The sequence below is a fragment of the Aythya fuligula genome, chromosome 2, assembly GCF_009819795.1.
Source record: "Aythya fuligula isolate bAytFul2 chromosome 2, bAytFul2.pri, whole genome shotgun sequence".
Taxonomy (NCBI): Eukaryota; Metazoa; Chordata; class Aves; order Anseriformes; family Anatidae; genus Aythya; species Aythya fuligula.
This window is the reverse complement of record NC_045560.1, coordinates 66,559,445-66,576,750: the sequence shown is the minus strand read 5'-3', so window position 1 is coordinate 66,576,750 and position 17,306 is coordinate 66,559,445. Positions and strand designations below refer to the sequence as shown.

General features: G+C 41.1%; 1 protein-coding gene across 1 annotated transcript in view; it reads left to right on the top strand.

Moving 5' to 3' along the window:
* STAC (SH3 and cysteine rich domain) overlaps positions 1 to 10,965 on the top strand; it is an 84,158-nt gene extending 73,193 nt beyond the window's left edge. Inside the window, 1 exon segment of the mRNA XM_032181420.1 lies at positions 10,016 to 10,965. Coding sequence (XP_032037311.1) covers positions 10,016 to 10,114 — 99 coding nt within the window. The 3' untranslated portion in view covers positions 10,115 to 10,965.
* Positions 10,966 to 17,306: the final 6,341 nt, after the last annotated feature.

Below are 17,306 nucleotides of genomic sequence, written 5' to 3'. Positions count from 1 at the left end.
AACCCCATCTATCTCAAATCCATAAAAATGTTGAGGGTGAAAGCAAGTGCTAATATGTTCTTGCTCCACGGTGGGAGAGGCTTCAGAGGAAGAAAAGGAAATAGATGTTTGGTGTAAAACAGGGGACAAAGATCAGGCTGCACCAGCATTTGAGTGCAGAGCACTGAGACAAAAGGAGTGGAGCCAACAAAGCCTGCTCCACCCTCACACAAATTATGCAAAGAGGGGACACTGAAAGGGCTTCAAAGACATTTTGAGTAATTTCTAAGTGGGTTGAGTTCCAGACAGTCATTTGCCTCCCCCTGTAGCTCCATGAAGGGATTTGGCTCCCTAGTAATCTCCAGTGGGAGCTGGCAGCCTGCACAGGACCAGTGTGCAGCAGCAGCATGGAGGCAGGAGCACAAGGACTCCATGACCCAGCCTGAAGGACATGTTCCTGCCTCAGAGATCATTTCCTGAATGGCACAATTTATTGTCTTTTTTTTTTTTTTTTTTTAGCAGAACAACTTTTCTTTTGCTGTGGAAAAACAATTCTTGTGGGGAAAAAATAATAATAATAATTTTTACTGGGAATTTTGTTCTTTAAAAATTTATGTTATATTTCCAAAGACAATTTTCCGTTCTTCTTTCTTCAGACACTTCTCTTATTTTCTGTCCTTTCTTTTTCCATCATTTATTTCTCCTGCTAGGAGAGGTGAACAGCATGGAATGCATAGAAAGTTGCATAGAAAGTTTTTAAAAAAATCATCTGAATAGGACTTCTGGAAAAAAAAAAATATTCCATTTCCATTTGGGAAATATGTGTGGGATATAAGCAGGCTTTTTTGCTTTCTCTGGGCACAGTGTCCAGAGCCCCGTGAGCACAATATATGTACTATGTGCAAAGCACTGGCTTGTTTCAAATTAGCAAGAAGGAGAGATCATTCATTGCTACCAATTCCTGTCAAGTCTCACTTTAGCTAGAAAAACTCATTAACTCATCTAATAAATTCCTGTATTCCTATTCTTATGACAGATCACCTTCATTTTACTGTGTTAATTCACTGGGGAAAATTCTGCAGGGCTTTTAGAGGGGCCAGGGCCATACATACAATGAAGGCAGGGAAGATATACCAACAGGAAAAAACATTCAGTGACAGTAATATGAATTTTCAGTATATCACTTGATAACATCCATAGTTTATACTGCAGTTCTGTACCTCCTCTGTACTTTACATGAATATTCTCAGATTGAGAGTCTATACTTATAAAGCATGATTCAAAAAATGATGGGTATTCTTTACACCAAGGAATATAAGCACATCAACAATACCTAAGAAAAGCCATTTCAGGCAAGCAGAGCCATTTTCAAAGTTTGAAACACAGTGGGTGAGGCTTCCTCTGGAATCATTTGGTATTTTCATGTCCTGTGAAGGACATGTTGGGTTTCGGCTTCATGTGGACCTTTCTGGCAAAGCCAATACTCAAGGAGAGCAGCACTAAGGGAAAAACAAAACAGCACATTTGTACATCTTGTGCAATATGCATGGTATAGTCTTCACAAAGGATTCCTTGAAAGTTTCATTATGGAATATGGAACTTGGCCTGGGGAATAAGAAGTGTACTGCTTCAGAGACACCAGCATCTTGGAGTTTAGGGTTCAGTGACAGACTTGTGGTTCCTGAAACCAATTCAGAAGGTGACTGGGCACCACTGGGCTCAATCACAAATCTTCAAGAGAGAGGCAGACTTAGCCCCTGATATCAATAAAGTCAATAAAGTAGGATTCTTAACAGGGAAAACAAAACTGGCCATTTTATGTTTTTTGTTTGTTTGTTTGTTTTAATGTTTTTAAGCTGTCCCACACACAATACTGTCTACATAGTTTCCAGCTGTGATTGCAGCTTCACTTGGATATATAAAATTTTCTCCAGCCTGTAACTTTTGCTCTAGTCTACCTGAATCCTCATATTATACAAATGTGTCTTTGCATACCTACAGGCTCTGTTTTCACCTCTTTTCACCAAAAAAAAAAAAAAAAAAAAAAAAAAAAGTCACCATTTTGAAAAGTTTTACCTAATGTATCATCAGGGTTTGGAAGAGCATCTCTTTTAAAATGCCTCTAAGATTTTTGATCATCCCTATTTTTAAAGAAGTCATAATAGTCTATTGTCTAAATGTCTGTTTTCACTCCTCTTCTAACATCCTATTTAAATAAAGGAAATAAACTCTTTAAAACAAAAACAAAACAAACAAAAACTACTCACACCCTTCATTGGCATCTCTTCTGATGTTTACAGGCTCACAAATATAAACCACTTTAGGGATTAGATCTTTGTGATTAAATAACTCAATTGATCTTACATTGCACAAGTGCTCTTGTGCAACAAAAATAACCCCAAACCACAACATTTTTAACAAGATTGCCAGTCAGAAACTGCCTTATCCAAATGTGGACTGTGAGTTTATGTAAAGATCAGTGCAACTTTTTGCAATGAATGTGGTTTTTAAATATTACTGAGGTAAACTAGCCCCACTGCAGAAAGCATCTCCCAGCCAGGTTCTGCAGTGACTGCAAACAGTCCTCTGCTGCTGTGATGGCCATAGCCTCTAAACCAGAGCTGTCAGCCTTGCTGTCCCTGAGGCATCCCCCAACACCCGGTCACCCATATTTCAAAAAACATAACTTTTAGGTACATGTATATAAGCAGCTATGTGTACGTCTGATCCAGCCACCTGAGGAGAGCCTGGGAATGGACACATTCAGGCACAGGCTCCCAACCTTGAGGCTGGGCTCAACAGGGCAGGATTGCAGCTTAGGGGATCCAACAGGCTCAGGTCTTCTGATTAGTCAGGGTGCTTTGTTGGTATCTGGTTTTTCAGTGCCTGGGAATTATTTTAGGTACCCACACTGTACATCCTGAAGTACTTTAAAAGGAACTGAATTTCTAAAAGCATGACTCAGCTGCCTTTGAAAATCAGCTGCACTGCTGACACAAACCCAGCTCAGAAAGTGAAGCTGCAGTTATTCTTGTGCTCCCCTGCAACAGATGCTGCTCTTGAGAGCTAGGCTTGAAGGAAAAAGGGTCCTTTTTTCCACCTCTTTGATTTGCACTGATGCCAGTCTTTCTCAACAGGGACATTCGTTCAGAGACATTGAGTGGCACACAAATTCTGCAAGGACCTACAACCCGAGCACAGCCCATTATGCATCCACACCAACTTTAAAACCCTAAATAAGTGCCATATGTAAAACATGCTGGTGTTCTTGGTCCAAAAGCTAGTGAAACTGCTAATATAAAACCTGTCATTATCATTTGCACTGTGCAAAAATGGGCATGAAACCCGAATTACTTATCATTTCCATCCACAGAGCTCATTTAGACAAGGACTATCAGTGCACAGACAGCAGCAGATGTAGAAATTCACGGTGTCCCTGTCATTCTTAGAGACAAACAGAAGACCTCTTGACCTGGTGTACTGGGTCTGGCTGGGATACTAACTCTCCCTGCAACAGCCCATACAGTGCTGTGCTCTGCACTTGTAGCTAGAACAGCAGTGGTATCACACCAGTGTTGTGTCTACTGCTGAGCAGTGCTGGCACAGAATTAGGACCTCTCTAACCCTTTTGGGGGGTGGGCAAAAAAGTGAGAAAGGAACATCACCAGGGCAGCTGACCTAAACCAACCAAAGGGATATTCCATACCATGTGATGTCATACTCAGCAATAAAAAGGTGGAAAAAGGAAGAAGAGGGGAGGGATGGGCTCTCATTGTGAAAACGTCTGTCCTCCTAAACACCGGCTACATGCATTGAGGCCCTATTTCAAGGACATGGTCAAGCATTGCTCATTTGTGGGAAGCAGGGAATAATTCCTTTCCTCTGCACATGCACACAGGCATTACTTGTTTTGTTTTGTTTTTCCCTTTTCCCCTTTCCTTTTTCTTCCCTTTAGTTAAATTGTTTAATTAATAATAATCTTTCCTTAATCATTTTTTTCCCTTTAATTAAATTATCCTTATCTCAACCCATGAGTTGTTCTTTCCTTTACTTCTTCCCTCTTCTTCTAAGGGGGGGGGGGGGGGTGAGAGAACAGTTGTGGTGGAGTTCAGCTGCCTAGCATGGTAAAACCACCACAGTCCTTTTTGGCACCCAAAGTGGGGCACAAAGGGATGAGATAACAATAGAATTGATTAAAACTCTTACAACTAACACACTTACTTGCTAGTCACCATGTTCAGTGTCCTGTTAATATTTGCTTGTTTATTCATGTGTAATGTAATCCATGTCATGTTCTCCTTTCTCCTCTATATCCAATCTGAGAGTGTGCTACAATCTGTGTTCTTTTTTTTTTTTTTTTTAAAAAAATTGCTGTGCTGCCAAGCACTGGCCTTGAGTTTAATCTGGCATTCAGGCTCTGCACTGTTATCATTTGAGTCTCACGGAAACCATCTTTTAGAGAATATTCAGAATTACATGGCCTTCCTTTCCTCATCTGGAAGTCAGTTTATGAATAATATCAGGAATGGTACCTTCTCCTTCTTTCACAGTGGGCTAATTACAACAGTTTTTGAATATTTTGAATATCCATGTGTAACCCATATATTGCTATTTCTAATTCTGAATAATAGGTTTCCTCTTCTCTCTAAGATTAATCGATTGTTTAGAAAGCTTACCCTGGAATTTGTCCTGAAACAGTCTTGTGGCAGGTGGCAAGGTGTGTGGGAGGATATAGGCAGGTACCTGTCACGGGTGTCTCTTCCAATAATTTTAAACTTCACCCCTGAACAAATCCTAAAAACCTGATACAATGTTTGAGAGTTGTATGTCCTGACACTGATAATGCTGGAGAATGACAGCTTGCAGCATTGTGCTGGGTCCTGGCTTACTCCTATCAAACACTGTTTAACATCATCCAGCACCTTGAAGAGAGGGAGGAAGTCTCTGTGTCTGATGACTAGATAACACGTGCTGTGGCTGACCCAGAGGACCAACCAACTACGGTATCAGTCACCCCACAGTCAAGTCAAAACAGTGGAAACGGAAGTCAGCTCATTTAGTAAGGGAAGAAGCCTCTCCTAAGACAGAGGGAGAAGAGGAAAAGGCAGGCACCTCTAAAGCAGAACCATCGCAAAAACAGCAGGAAGAAGAGATGGAAATCATAAAGGAAATAGAAACCATCCAATCCCTATCCCTGAGTGAGTTGCAAGAAATACGAAAGGATTATGGTTGATGCCCAGGTGAACACATCCTCACCTGGCTGCTTCAACGCTGGGACACTGGGGCCAATAGGCAACAATTAGACAGCAATGAAGACAAGCAGCCGGGATCCCTCTCTAGAGAAATGGTAATTGACAAAGGAATTGGGAGAGGGACACAGGTTTTCAGCCTCTGGAGGCAACTCCTGGCAGCTGTGAAAGAAAGGTATCCCCATAAGAAAGATATTGTATATCAGAGAGGCAAGTGGACCACTATGGATAAAGGTCTCCAGCATCTGCAGGAATTAGCTGTGCTGGAGATGGTTTATAGTGATTTGGACAATGCCCAGATATCTCAAGATCCCGATGAAGTCCAGGGCACAACATCCATGTGGCATAAATTGGTGCGGAGTGCACCATCATCACATACCAGTACACTGGCAGTATTTAATTGGGAGGAGGGGGTGGGACCAACAGTGTATACTCTGTCTTGCCAGCTTCAAAAATATGAGGACAATCTCTCTGTTCTGCTATGGGCCTGTGTCTCAGCTGTAGAGAAACTCTCCCATAGGCTTGACCATCTCGTAGAATGAGCATATCCCTCCTCATCCAGACAAAGTGATATTTCAGCCACTAAGAATCAGTATTTTCCTGCTTGAGGAAGAGAGTACCCAAGACACACACCACATGGTACCTTCTGGTTTTATCTGCGTGACCACGGGGAAGATGTGAGGAAGTGGGATGGTGAACCTACTTCAACCCTAGCTGCTCGAGTATGTGAGCTGCAAGGAAATACAGCAGCAAGAAGAGGGTCTCCTAAGAAAAATGCTGCTCCAGTTTCTGTTGGGCAGTTCTCCAGAGGCAGTAGAAGGGCTGATATTATTCTTGACCCTGATGAAGGCCCCTCTGCTTCTCATTTGCAACAATTAAGTGGCAGACACTCCAACCAGGACTAGAGCGGCCCTGCCTCTGGCCAGCTAGAGGAGAGGGATAACTGGACTTACTGGTCTGTGTGGATCTGATGGCCTGGCACAATGGAATCACAAGAATACAAAGCTCTAGTGGACACTGGCACACAATGTACCTTAATGCTACCTTGGTAGCTTAATCAGGCTACCAAGGGACAGACCTCATCTGTATCTCTGGAGTGACAGGGGGATCCCAACAACTAACTGTATTGGAAGCTGAAGTGAGTCTAACCGGGAATGAGTGGCAAAAGTATCCCATTGTGACTGGCTCCATGCATCTTTGTCATAGACTACCTCAAGAGAAGGTACTTCAAGGATCCAAAAGGGTACCAGTGGGATTTTGGCGTAGCTGCTTTGAGCACAGAGAAGATTCGGCAGCTGTCTACCCCGCCTAGCCTTTCAGAAGACCCTTCTGTTGTAAGATTGCTGAAGGTTGAAGAACAACAGGTACCAATTGCTACCACAACAGTGCACCAATGGCAACATCACACCAACCGAGACTCCCTGTTCCCCATCCATGAGTTGGTTCATTGACTGGAGAGCCAAGGAGTGATCAGAAAGACTCACCCTTTAGTAGTCCTATATGGCCAGTGCAAAAGTCTAATGGAGAGTGGAGGCTAACGGTGGACTGTTGCAGCCTGAACGAAGTCATGCCACTGCTGAGTGCTGCAGTGCTGGACATCTAGAACTTCAGTACAAACTAGAGTCAAAGGCAGCCAAGTGGTACACCACAATTGATATTGCTAATGCATTTTTCTCCATCCCTTTGGCAGCAGCATGCAGGCCGCAGTTTGCTTTCACTTGGAGAGGCATCCAATACACCTGGAATCAAGGGCCCCAGGGGTGGAAACAGCCCTACCATTTGCCATGGACTGATCCAGTCTGCACTGGAACAAGGGGGAGCTCCTGAACACCTGCAATACATTGATGACATCCTCGTGTGGGGCAACACAGCAGAAGAATTTTTTGAGAAAAGGAAGAAAGTAAAACAAATTCTCCTGAAAGCTGGTTTTGCCATTAAACAGAGTAAGGTCAAGAGACCTGCACAGGAAATCCAGTTCTTGGGGGTAAAATGGCAGGATGGACGTTGCCATATTCTGGTGGATGTGATCAACAAAATAACAGTAATGTCTCTGCCAACTAGCAAAAAAGAAACACAAGCTTTCCTAGGCCTAATGGGATTCTGGAGAATGCATGTTCCAGGTTATAGTCACCTTGCGAGTCCTCTATATTGAGTGACTCAGAAGAGAAACTATTTCGAGTGGGGCCCCAAGCCACAACAGGCCTTTGAACAAATCAAACAAGAAATAGCTTGTGCAGTAGCCCTTGGGCCTGTCCATACCAGACCAGCTGTGCGAAACATACTTTACACTGCAGCTGAGGAGCATGGCCTCATCTGGAGCCTCTGGCAGAAAACCCTGGAAAAAAACTCAAGGTTGACCTCTGGGTTTCTGGAGCCAGGGCTATTGAGGATCAGAAGCCAGTTACGCCCCAACTGAAAAAGATATACTAATGGCACATGAGGGTGTTGAAGCTGCTTCAGAAGTTGTGGGTACAGAAGCGCAGCTCCTCTTGGCACCACAGCTACCTGCGTTACATTGGATATTCAAAGGAAAATTCCCACTACACACCATGTGACTGACACTACGTGGAGTAAGTGGATAGCATTAATTACACAGTGGGCTCGAATGGAAAAACCTAACCACCAAGGAATCCTGGAAGAGATCATGGGCTGGCAAGAAGGCATAGATTTCAGAGTGCTGACAGAAGAGATAACCTGTGCTGAAGAGGCACACATGAATGAGGTGCCAGAAGACAGAACGCAGTATGTGTTGTTCACTGACGGATCCTGCTGTGTGGTAGGGAGCCATCAGAAATGGAAAGCTGCAGGCTCCAGAACAGCCCTCAAAATTGTGCTGTCCTCATAACCAAATTACTAGATCATCAGAACCAGCCTGTGGCTGACATACAGGATAAATAGATGGGAGAGAGAAGATAAGCAAAAGACAGCTGCAGAAAACTAGAGTGAATTCAAAGTGACAAAGAGAATATGCCACTTGAGCTCAAATTCAAAGCACAGGACTTAGAAGAACAGGAAATTATAAATGACTGGGCAGCTTGAAGGACTGTTTCCTGATTGCTTGTGTCCCCCATCTGCTCAGGGCTGACTGATGGATAAAAAAATCCTGAGGGTAGATGTTGACAAGTTCAGCCAACAGTCAGGATCTAAGCAATTGTTTGTTTTGTTTTCTTTGTGTGTTTTTTGTTTCTTTCTTTCTTTCTCAGAAACAGAAAAAAATGGGTGAAAGAATGGGAAGTAACTTTATAATACTAGATCCCAGTTAAGTTATTTCTGAATATATCTTACTTTATCTCTTTCAACCAAAGTGTTTTTTGGATTCTCTGCTGTGCTCAGTCATTCTTATAGTCTGGTGTTTTGTTTTGTAGGCTTCTTCTGTTGTCATTGACGTTTTCACAGCCTTTCTCAGAGATACAGACCAGTAATTCTGCCCCAAGGATGCAATTCAGTTAGAATTACATAGGTAGCTTAAGTAAGAATATTAAAGAGTACATTTGCTTTCCAAACCCATGTTTATAGCTACAGAAATGCACCTGACCATTTCCAAATACTGGAGGTGGCAAATATGAAGCAACTTCAGCTCCATCTTAAGACCTCTCATTTTTCACTGGCAGCATTAGTATTGCTAGTAAATTTTATATGTGTGACAAAAGGAGGACAATCCAGCCCAGAATTCAGATGTAGTATTTAAGTATCACCATACAATCTGTAACAGTCATGCTGAAATTAATTTAGCCAGGAACATTTTAGAGCCATTTTTGTTCATTTCATAGTCTCTGAATTATTATAATTAAACACTGTAAATAGCTATCAGACAGAGCATTTGTGATTGTTAGTCCAGACAGAATGCTTAAAAGACCTGGCAATAATGAGAAATCAGTGAGTTGGTTTCAATAGCAAAATCAGTTTTCTGTCTCTTTTTAACCATAATTGATTAATAGGAAATACATACTTCTTTGGAACAGAAGTTTGAAAACAATTCTTAATTCCATGTGCCTCGATGCTCGTGTGCTCATTCTTAAGTCCCTCTGCTTTCACATAGCTCAAATGTTATCAAATATGCCCCAGGATATGCACTGAAATGGAAGTACATGAGTTCGCAAAGGTCTTTAGGAAACGCAAACCTTTACCTTGATGTCATATTTGTAGTATTGTAAAGACCATATGGTTTCTACTGTAATTGCCTCCTTTAGGAGCATGTGTTGTACAAACACACTTGCAGAGCTGTATTCATATCACGTACTTTGGTATTCAAAACAGACACAGACACCTGTTGGTGAGAGAGCCGAGTAAATAACATAACCCACTGCCCATCTGAGAAGTGCCTGGGCTCTTTAAACATGCCAAAGAGAATATGCCAGCATTCAGATCTGCTACTATGTGTGACTCACCTTGGCATCATGATTATTTTCAACACCAACTGTTGAAGGAGCCAGGTAGCCTGTGGTCTGAATTACCCACGCTTCTCATATATAGACAAGTAAATCATGATAGTTAAGAGTAGGTTGAAGTCATAATTCAAGCTTCAAAATCTTTGATCTGCTACAAGGTTGTTAATGATTTTGATGTCTCTCATGCATATGTGGCACTTCAGGGAGGCAGGGGGAATGGTAATGCTCTGAATACATGAGTTCAGTTTTCTTGTCAAAGCAGTGAGAATTAAACAAAAGATTCATATGCTTACAGAAGTAACTAGCAGAGTGTCTAACCCACCTGCTAAATAGCATGTAATAATTTGTCTCTTGATCATGGCAAAGAGTTTTTTGGTTTTATACCTTCTTTGCATTCAGATTTGCGTGACTTCGGAAAAGGAACACGACGGCTTTATCAAAGTATACAGTGGGAAGAAGAAAGGTTTTGTCCCCATAGACATCTTAGAAAACATCTGATTTCAACAGCCCACTTGCTGCAGCAGGAACTCTTTGTTGGCAATTGCCTGTCTGCCTCATCTCACACTGTGTCAACCCAGATGGGCTGTCTTGCAGATGTTCAGGGAAATTGTGAGAAAACTGCAACTACAAGAAGAAAAAGACATTTAGACTGCCACAGCAACACTAAGAAATAAGAAAAGTGGAATGATTGGAAGAAAATATAGTCAGAAAACAGCAGGAAAATTAGGTCCTTGGAAACTAACAGGAATACGGTAAGAAAAGGATTTCTGATTTCTAGTGCAAGATGGCTGTTACAACCCTGATGGAGACAGACAGCTGCTCTGAACAACTAAACTTGTGTCCTGTTCTTGTGTCATAAGTAACTGTTGGGCAGCTTACCTTTTTGGGGGGAGGGGGAAAAATACCATTCAAACTGTCCTCATACTTCAGTCCAATGCTTGTAGTGAAGTGTGGCTGTGGTTCTACAGTTTTGTCCCCAGAATCAACCGATCAGTTTAAGCGTTTAATCCTGATTTTTAGTCTCATAACAAAGCAGTTTGGAGTCACCATGTTAACGTCAGACCAAGAAATGCACTGTGCCCTGGAGTTCGGCAGCTTTCTCTTTCTGTGCCATCTTACCACACAAAACAGTAGCAACCCTTGTGTATCCTTTGTTTTCTCTGTATACAAACAAAATCTCTCAGCCTGCATCAGGTGTGATGGCTGCTCTCATAGGTCACAAAAATAGCCGGTCATCCAATTCAGAAGCCTGCTTGGAAGTGTCTCTCCATGTTTCCTGAACCTTTATCTGGTAAGACAGAAAATGGGAAAAAAATGCTGGGAGAGAGACACAGACTTGAAATGTTTTATATTTTTCTGTGTTTATTGCACTTAAAATATTTTATATATTAATCTTATTTGTAAAAAATCAGACAGCTAACTGACCCCCTGGAAGACCGAAAATGGTAGGAAAGGACAGACTGCACATAGAAGTGAAGTCTGTAATTACCAAAATGCAAAATTCATGACAGAAAGGCACAGAGTGTCTTAGCATTTTCTTTACCCATCAAGGCCATCTTTTTCATTTGCTAAAAAAGAAGTTTTGTGGATTCAGCAGTAAATACACTAACATAAATTCCACTTTGGCCTAAACCACCGGAAGCCTCCCATAAATCCTTTCAGTCTCAGTGAGACAGTGCAGCCAGATCTGGTCTGCTGCATAAGCCTCCACCGTCAAATATGTTTTGGGCATATGAACATTTTGGTACCCAGAGGGCAGCCCATGGGATCCATGGATCTTGACCAAATTACACAGGTCAGCCGGTGCCAATCCTGTTGTAGATCAGGGGCCTTATGATCTTTCAAGACAGGGAACCTAATTTAATTGTACGTAATTGCACCAAATACATTTAAACTGCCTAGCATGTATTATGACATAGACATTAAATCCAATCCCAAAGCTCCCTGCTGAATTCATGCCTTATTTGACCAGTTTGATACTGAATGCCAGTCTTTAACACTACTGTAATTGGCCCCTAATGAATGCCCTAAATGCCAATACTGCAGAAAGAAATCCAGATGCTGCCAGGTTTGTAAAAGCCTTTTTGCAAAGTTGACACAGTTTCTAAAAAGATGCTGTCAGTCTGCTTCCAGTTTGAATCTGTGTTGCACAGCTCATGTCTCATAGTTGGGTTGCCCTAGTTGGACAGCTGATCTTATGCAAAGCCTTAAGAAATACAGTGCAATGCTACACATGACCAGAAGCTCACATGGTAGATCAAGCTGCAGCCACTCAGAGACACATTTTGCAGCTCTTACATGTCACTTAATTGCAGAGGAAGAAGTTACAGGGCTGTTTACTGTTGAAACTTTGTCTTTTGTAGTGTAAATGGTCTACTCCGATAATTCATGTCCTTCTGGCTGATCAAAAGTATCTGATTCCGTATCATCTGTGAGAATATCAGCAATTTATAAATGGCTTTTCTTCAGTGCAAACAATGAATGTTTGCTCAGCTCATTTTCCAAAGTACCAGTAAACTCAGTGGGAGAACAGAGGATTCTGATAAGCCTTAAAGATCAAGAGGAAAGCAGTAGAGACATGTTAATCCACTCTGCTTTATAAGATTTTATATATACATATATATATATATTCACTAGTTCAAAGAAAAAAAATCAAGTATTTGTTAGAATTGAAATATCTGCTATTTTTGATCAGGCCTATAAAGTAGGCAAAGGAAATCTGTATTAACTTATACATATGTGCTATTGTTTACATGATTGCATCATACTGTGAGTCCCTATTTGAGTCTTCTATCATTTCAATTTATCCCTACAATGTTCATCATACTATTCTAAGAATGATACAAGTATTACCTACAACTCACAATGGCCTTTAATTAATGTCAGTTTGATTCCTTTTGATACTGAGCAATAAGTAATAAAGTGATTGAGTAAAACAAAACAAACCTTATGTGGACTGTATTACATCTGAGCAAGCATTGATTCTGAACCAAAGCTTTCATGGTTATCTTTTCTTTGTATATTTTGTTTTGTCTTTTTACTGAGTTTTTGTTGCTGTTTGATATGGAGACATAATTTATGCCTAATTTAGCAAGAAACACATACATGAGTCTTACTTGAAGCATGTGATTCATTGGTTATTTTTATGCTTAAAGTTGAAGCACTTTGATGAATTAAAGGCATTTTCCTCAAGTTAATTTTGGATGCCTTACTCTGAATCCAGAAGAGTATCACATTATTTTTTTCCTACCATATGCAGTTTGCAATAGATACTGAATTAGCAAGCACTTAAAAGTCAGACAGAAGATGGAATGGACTTTATATGACATTTGCTCAGAAAATTTGAACTTTAGGAGATGAATGCTGTTAACATTTAAGTTAATATTCTGCTTAATAAAGAATACTCAATGGTTGGAAGGAGAATAAAAGTGTATGTTTCTTGGTTTCTTTGCATCAACCTCTACCATTTTCAGTTAGCCACCTTCAAGAGCATTTAGTAAAATCATCAGCAACATACATTACTGAGCATTGCCATTTAAAACTACAGCTCTTGCTTTTGCCATATTTAGCAAACCATTTCTAAATATTTCTTCTGTAAAGTATGTAGTATGTGTAGACTGCATACATGAAATTTTGTGTTGGAGCTATCCTAAATTTTGTTTCTGGCAGATCAGAACATATTTTAAGCCATTCCACATCACATCACAGCATAAAACTGGCTACAGAATATTTTCAAAGTGCTAGGGGGACTTGACCAACATGAGTTGAGCATGAACTGCCTCAGTCATGATTTACTCCCATCCATAAACAACAATTTATCTCAGTGTAATATCATCTTGCTCTACACCTGACCACTTTGACTCGGTGACTTATTTCAGCAACAGATGCTGCAGTACATGCTCAGCTGCAAACTCATTGCACTGGTGAACAAGACACTTATTCCCACAAACACTGTGTGCCTTTAACATTGCCTACAGGCCTTTTTGCTGTAATTATTGGTTGAGGTTCAATTAACTAGGTATAGCACCAAGTGCCATTATAGACTGAGGAGCCTACACAGGAATCATGGAGCCACAGAATCACAAAATGATATGGGTTGGAAGTGACCTTAAAGACCATCTAAATCCAATCCCCTGCCAAACCAGGTTGCTCAAAGCTCCATCCAGCCTGGCATTGAACACCAAAAGGGATGGGGCATCCACAGCAACCTGTGCCAGTGCCTCACAACCCCCTGAGTAAAGAATTCATTCCTAATATCTTATCTAAATCTACCCTTCTTAGCTTAAAGCCATTACTCTCTATTCTTTCACTACATTCCCTGACAAAGAGTCCCTCACCAGCTGTCCTGTAGCCCCCTTTAGGTTCTTGAAGGCTGCTATAATGTCTCCCCAGAGCCTTCTTCAGGCTGAAAAAAAACAACTCCCTCAGCTTGTCTTCATAGAAGAGGTGCTCCAGCCCTCTGATCATCCTAGTGGACTACTCTGGATTCTCTCTAATACAGCCATGTCCTTCTTTTGCTGGAGGCCCCAGAGCTGAATGCAGTGGTCCAGGTGGGGTCTCACAAGAGCAAAGCAGAGGGGAACAATCACATCCCTCACCCTGCTGGCCATGCTTCTTTTGATGCAGCCCAGGATACAGTTGGCTTTCGAGGCTGCAAGCACATATTGCCCACTCATGTTGAGATTCTTAACAACTGTTCTCCCCATCCAGCCTGTGATTGTGCTTGGGATTGCTTTGGCCCAGATGCAGGACCTTGCACTTGGCCTTGTTGAACTTCATGATGTTCGCATAGGCCCACCTCTCAAGCCTGTTAAGGTTTCCCTTTTCCCTCCAGCATGCCAACCACACCACACAGCTTGGTGTCACTGGTAAACTTGCTGAGGGTGCACTCAATCCCACTGTCCGTTTCACCAAGAAAGACGTTAAACAGCATCAGTCCCAATATTGACCCCTGAGGAGCACCACTCGCTATTGATCTCCATCTGGAGTCACTGACCACAACTCCTTGAGTGCAACCATCCAGACAATTCCTTACCCACCAAGTGCTCCATCCATCAAATCCATGTCTATCCAATTTATAGACAGGGATGTCATGGGGGACAGTGCCAAATGCTTTACACGTCAGGTAGATGATGTAAGTTGTTCTTCCCTTATCTACCAACACTGTAACCCTTTTTTAGAAGGCCACCAGATTTTTCAGGCATGATCTGCCATTAGAGAAGACTATCAGGCAGTGACACTGGAGATTTGGAAGAGCTGTGACCTTTTGAAGAAGCCACTGGAAACCATCGGAAACAATGGCACTGGACAGATATATTTAGAGAATGAACCCAACTTGTTTCTTCTAAATGTATGCAGACAAGTCGGATTTATTGAGCACTCAAATTACATCTTTCTTTCCCTAAAGGACACTGAATAAATGCAGCTAACCATATCAGTCTTGTCTCATTTAAAATCCACTGTAAAAAGAATCTTTGAATTCCACAGGGACTGAAGTTCATCTATTATCTTGGAAAAGACTGGTTAGTGTTACCATTCTTCCAAAACTCTGTGATGTAATTTATCTGATTTAACTGAAAATGTCTACAAATAAGCTAGTAACTCAATTATCCTCGTCTCCTTCCCCAGAAAAGAGAGTAATGGGCATTTCAATAGTGTGATTCATCTGACCTATTGAAGCCTTCTGCTTCTGTATGAGCCATATTGTGCCTCACAAGTGCCTGTTTCTATTCATTGACACTCCAGGGAGCCTTGGATAGCTGTATCATATGCAGACTTCTGTAGAGGAAAGGTCTATACTAGGACAGACTTCTTAGTCCCAGTTTCTAGATGTGTAGGTGTGGCACATACATGTGCATAACAAATACATGTGACTACGATGTGTCTGTTTGGTGCTTTTTACAATGCTTCTGAAGTTGCTAATTATGATTATTATCAGAAATGAGAAAAAAGGGTGCATTTTTCCCCGTTTTCTCTATATATAATTTCTTTCACTTGCTGGTGGGCAAGGGCAGCTTTCTAAATATAATATTTTGCATTTAAATAAAAATATAACTTCAATATAGTATTGAATTAATCCTAAGGACATTTTAATTTAAAATGTTTTAATTAAAAAAAATAAAATAAAATAAAATAAAATAAAAAAGAACGTGGAGAGTATTAGCCTGGCCCCATCCCTGCCTGCAAGAATAGTGTCTGCCCAGAAATTCTGACAGCAACAGTATCACACAGGGACCATAGCCCTGGGGAGGTAGACTTGTGTACGGTTCATTTTCCGTTAATATTTTACAGTGTATCACAGCACTGAAAATTTCACAGCACAAAAGAAAGTGCACATGTACAACACAGGTCAGTCCCTGTTTAAAAATAATAATAATAAATAATAATAAGAGGGGGAAATGTAAATGATATTCCCATGAACACTCCTTTTATATTTTACTGTATTACAAGTAGAATCAGAACAACACAAGTGTTTCATTTCTTATTTCAGAAAAATATAGACTCAAATTATCATCCAGAATGTGTGCACTACATTTTGTAAAGCAGGATGAATAAATACTTCTCCCAGTGGGAATACACGTCATCACAATGTTGATATTTCCATGGGAAAAAAATAAATAAATAAGCATCTGAATCTAAGAGGTACAACAGTGTTGTTTTTAAAATCATTCTTTACACAGAAGATTGTTGTGGGAATGAACACTTGGCAGACTCAACATAAAGAGGCCCAGAAAAACTACATTAGGGTTGCTTCAGTTCTGAATGTATGTCCTTTTGCTGAGTGGTTCAAGGAACTCCATTCAACATCTACCCAAATTAACATTACTTGTTCTATCAGATAAGCTGACATTCTTTTCTTGTTTTGTATATATGCATACAGACAATGCATGAACATATAGATAGATAGATATGAATACCTATATATAATTATTCATTACATTTAATAACATCATTCAATAACATCAAGTCAAAGGCAAGAGGACATTTGTCCTGGTTTCAGCTAGGACAGAGTTAATTTTCCTCCTAGTAGCTGGTAGGGTGCTATGTTTTAGATTTAGGATGAGAATAGTTGATAACACATTGATGTTTTAATTGTTGCAGAGCAGTGCTTACCGTAAGCCAAGGACTTTTCAGCTTCTCTCTCTGCCCTGCCAGAGGGCAGGCTGTGGGTGAAGCAGGGAGGGGACAAACCCAGGACAGCTGACCCAAGCTGGCCAAAGGGGAACTCCATCCTATATGGGGACATGCTAAACAATATATAGGGGTGGCTAGCCAGGGTGGGAGGGGCAGACTGCTCAGGGATAGGCTGGGCATCGGTCAGCGGGTGGTGAGCAATTGCATTGTACATCACTTGTTTTGTATACATTATTAGTAGAAGTACTGTGATCATTATTTTTATTATTTTCCTTTTCTGTCCTAATAAACTGTCTCTATCTCAACCCACAGGATTCACTTTTCCTGATTCTCTCCCCCATCCCAGAGAGGGAGGGGGAAGGTGAGTGAACAGCTGTGTGGTGCTGAGCTGCCTGTCGGGTTAAACCACAACACCATTCCCTTAAAAATCTGTCTCAGCTGATTTCTTCCTTATCTTAACATGCTTAGCACCTGGATAGGACAGTAATCAGTGCCCTACAAGTACTGAGACAGACAGCTATATGAACAGAGAAGTTTAGCCCTGACAAGTTTTATC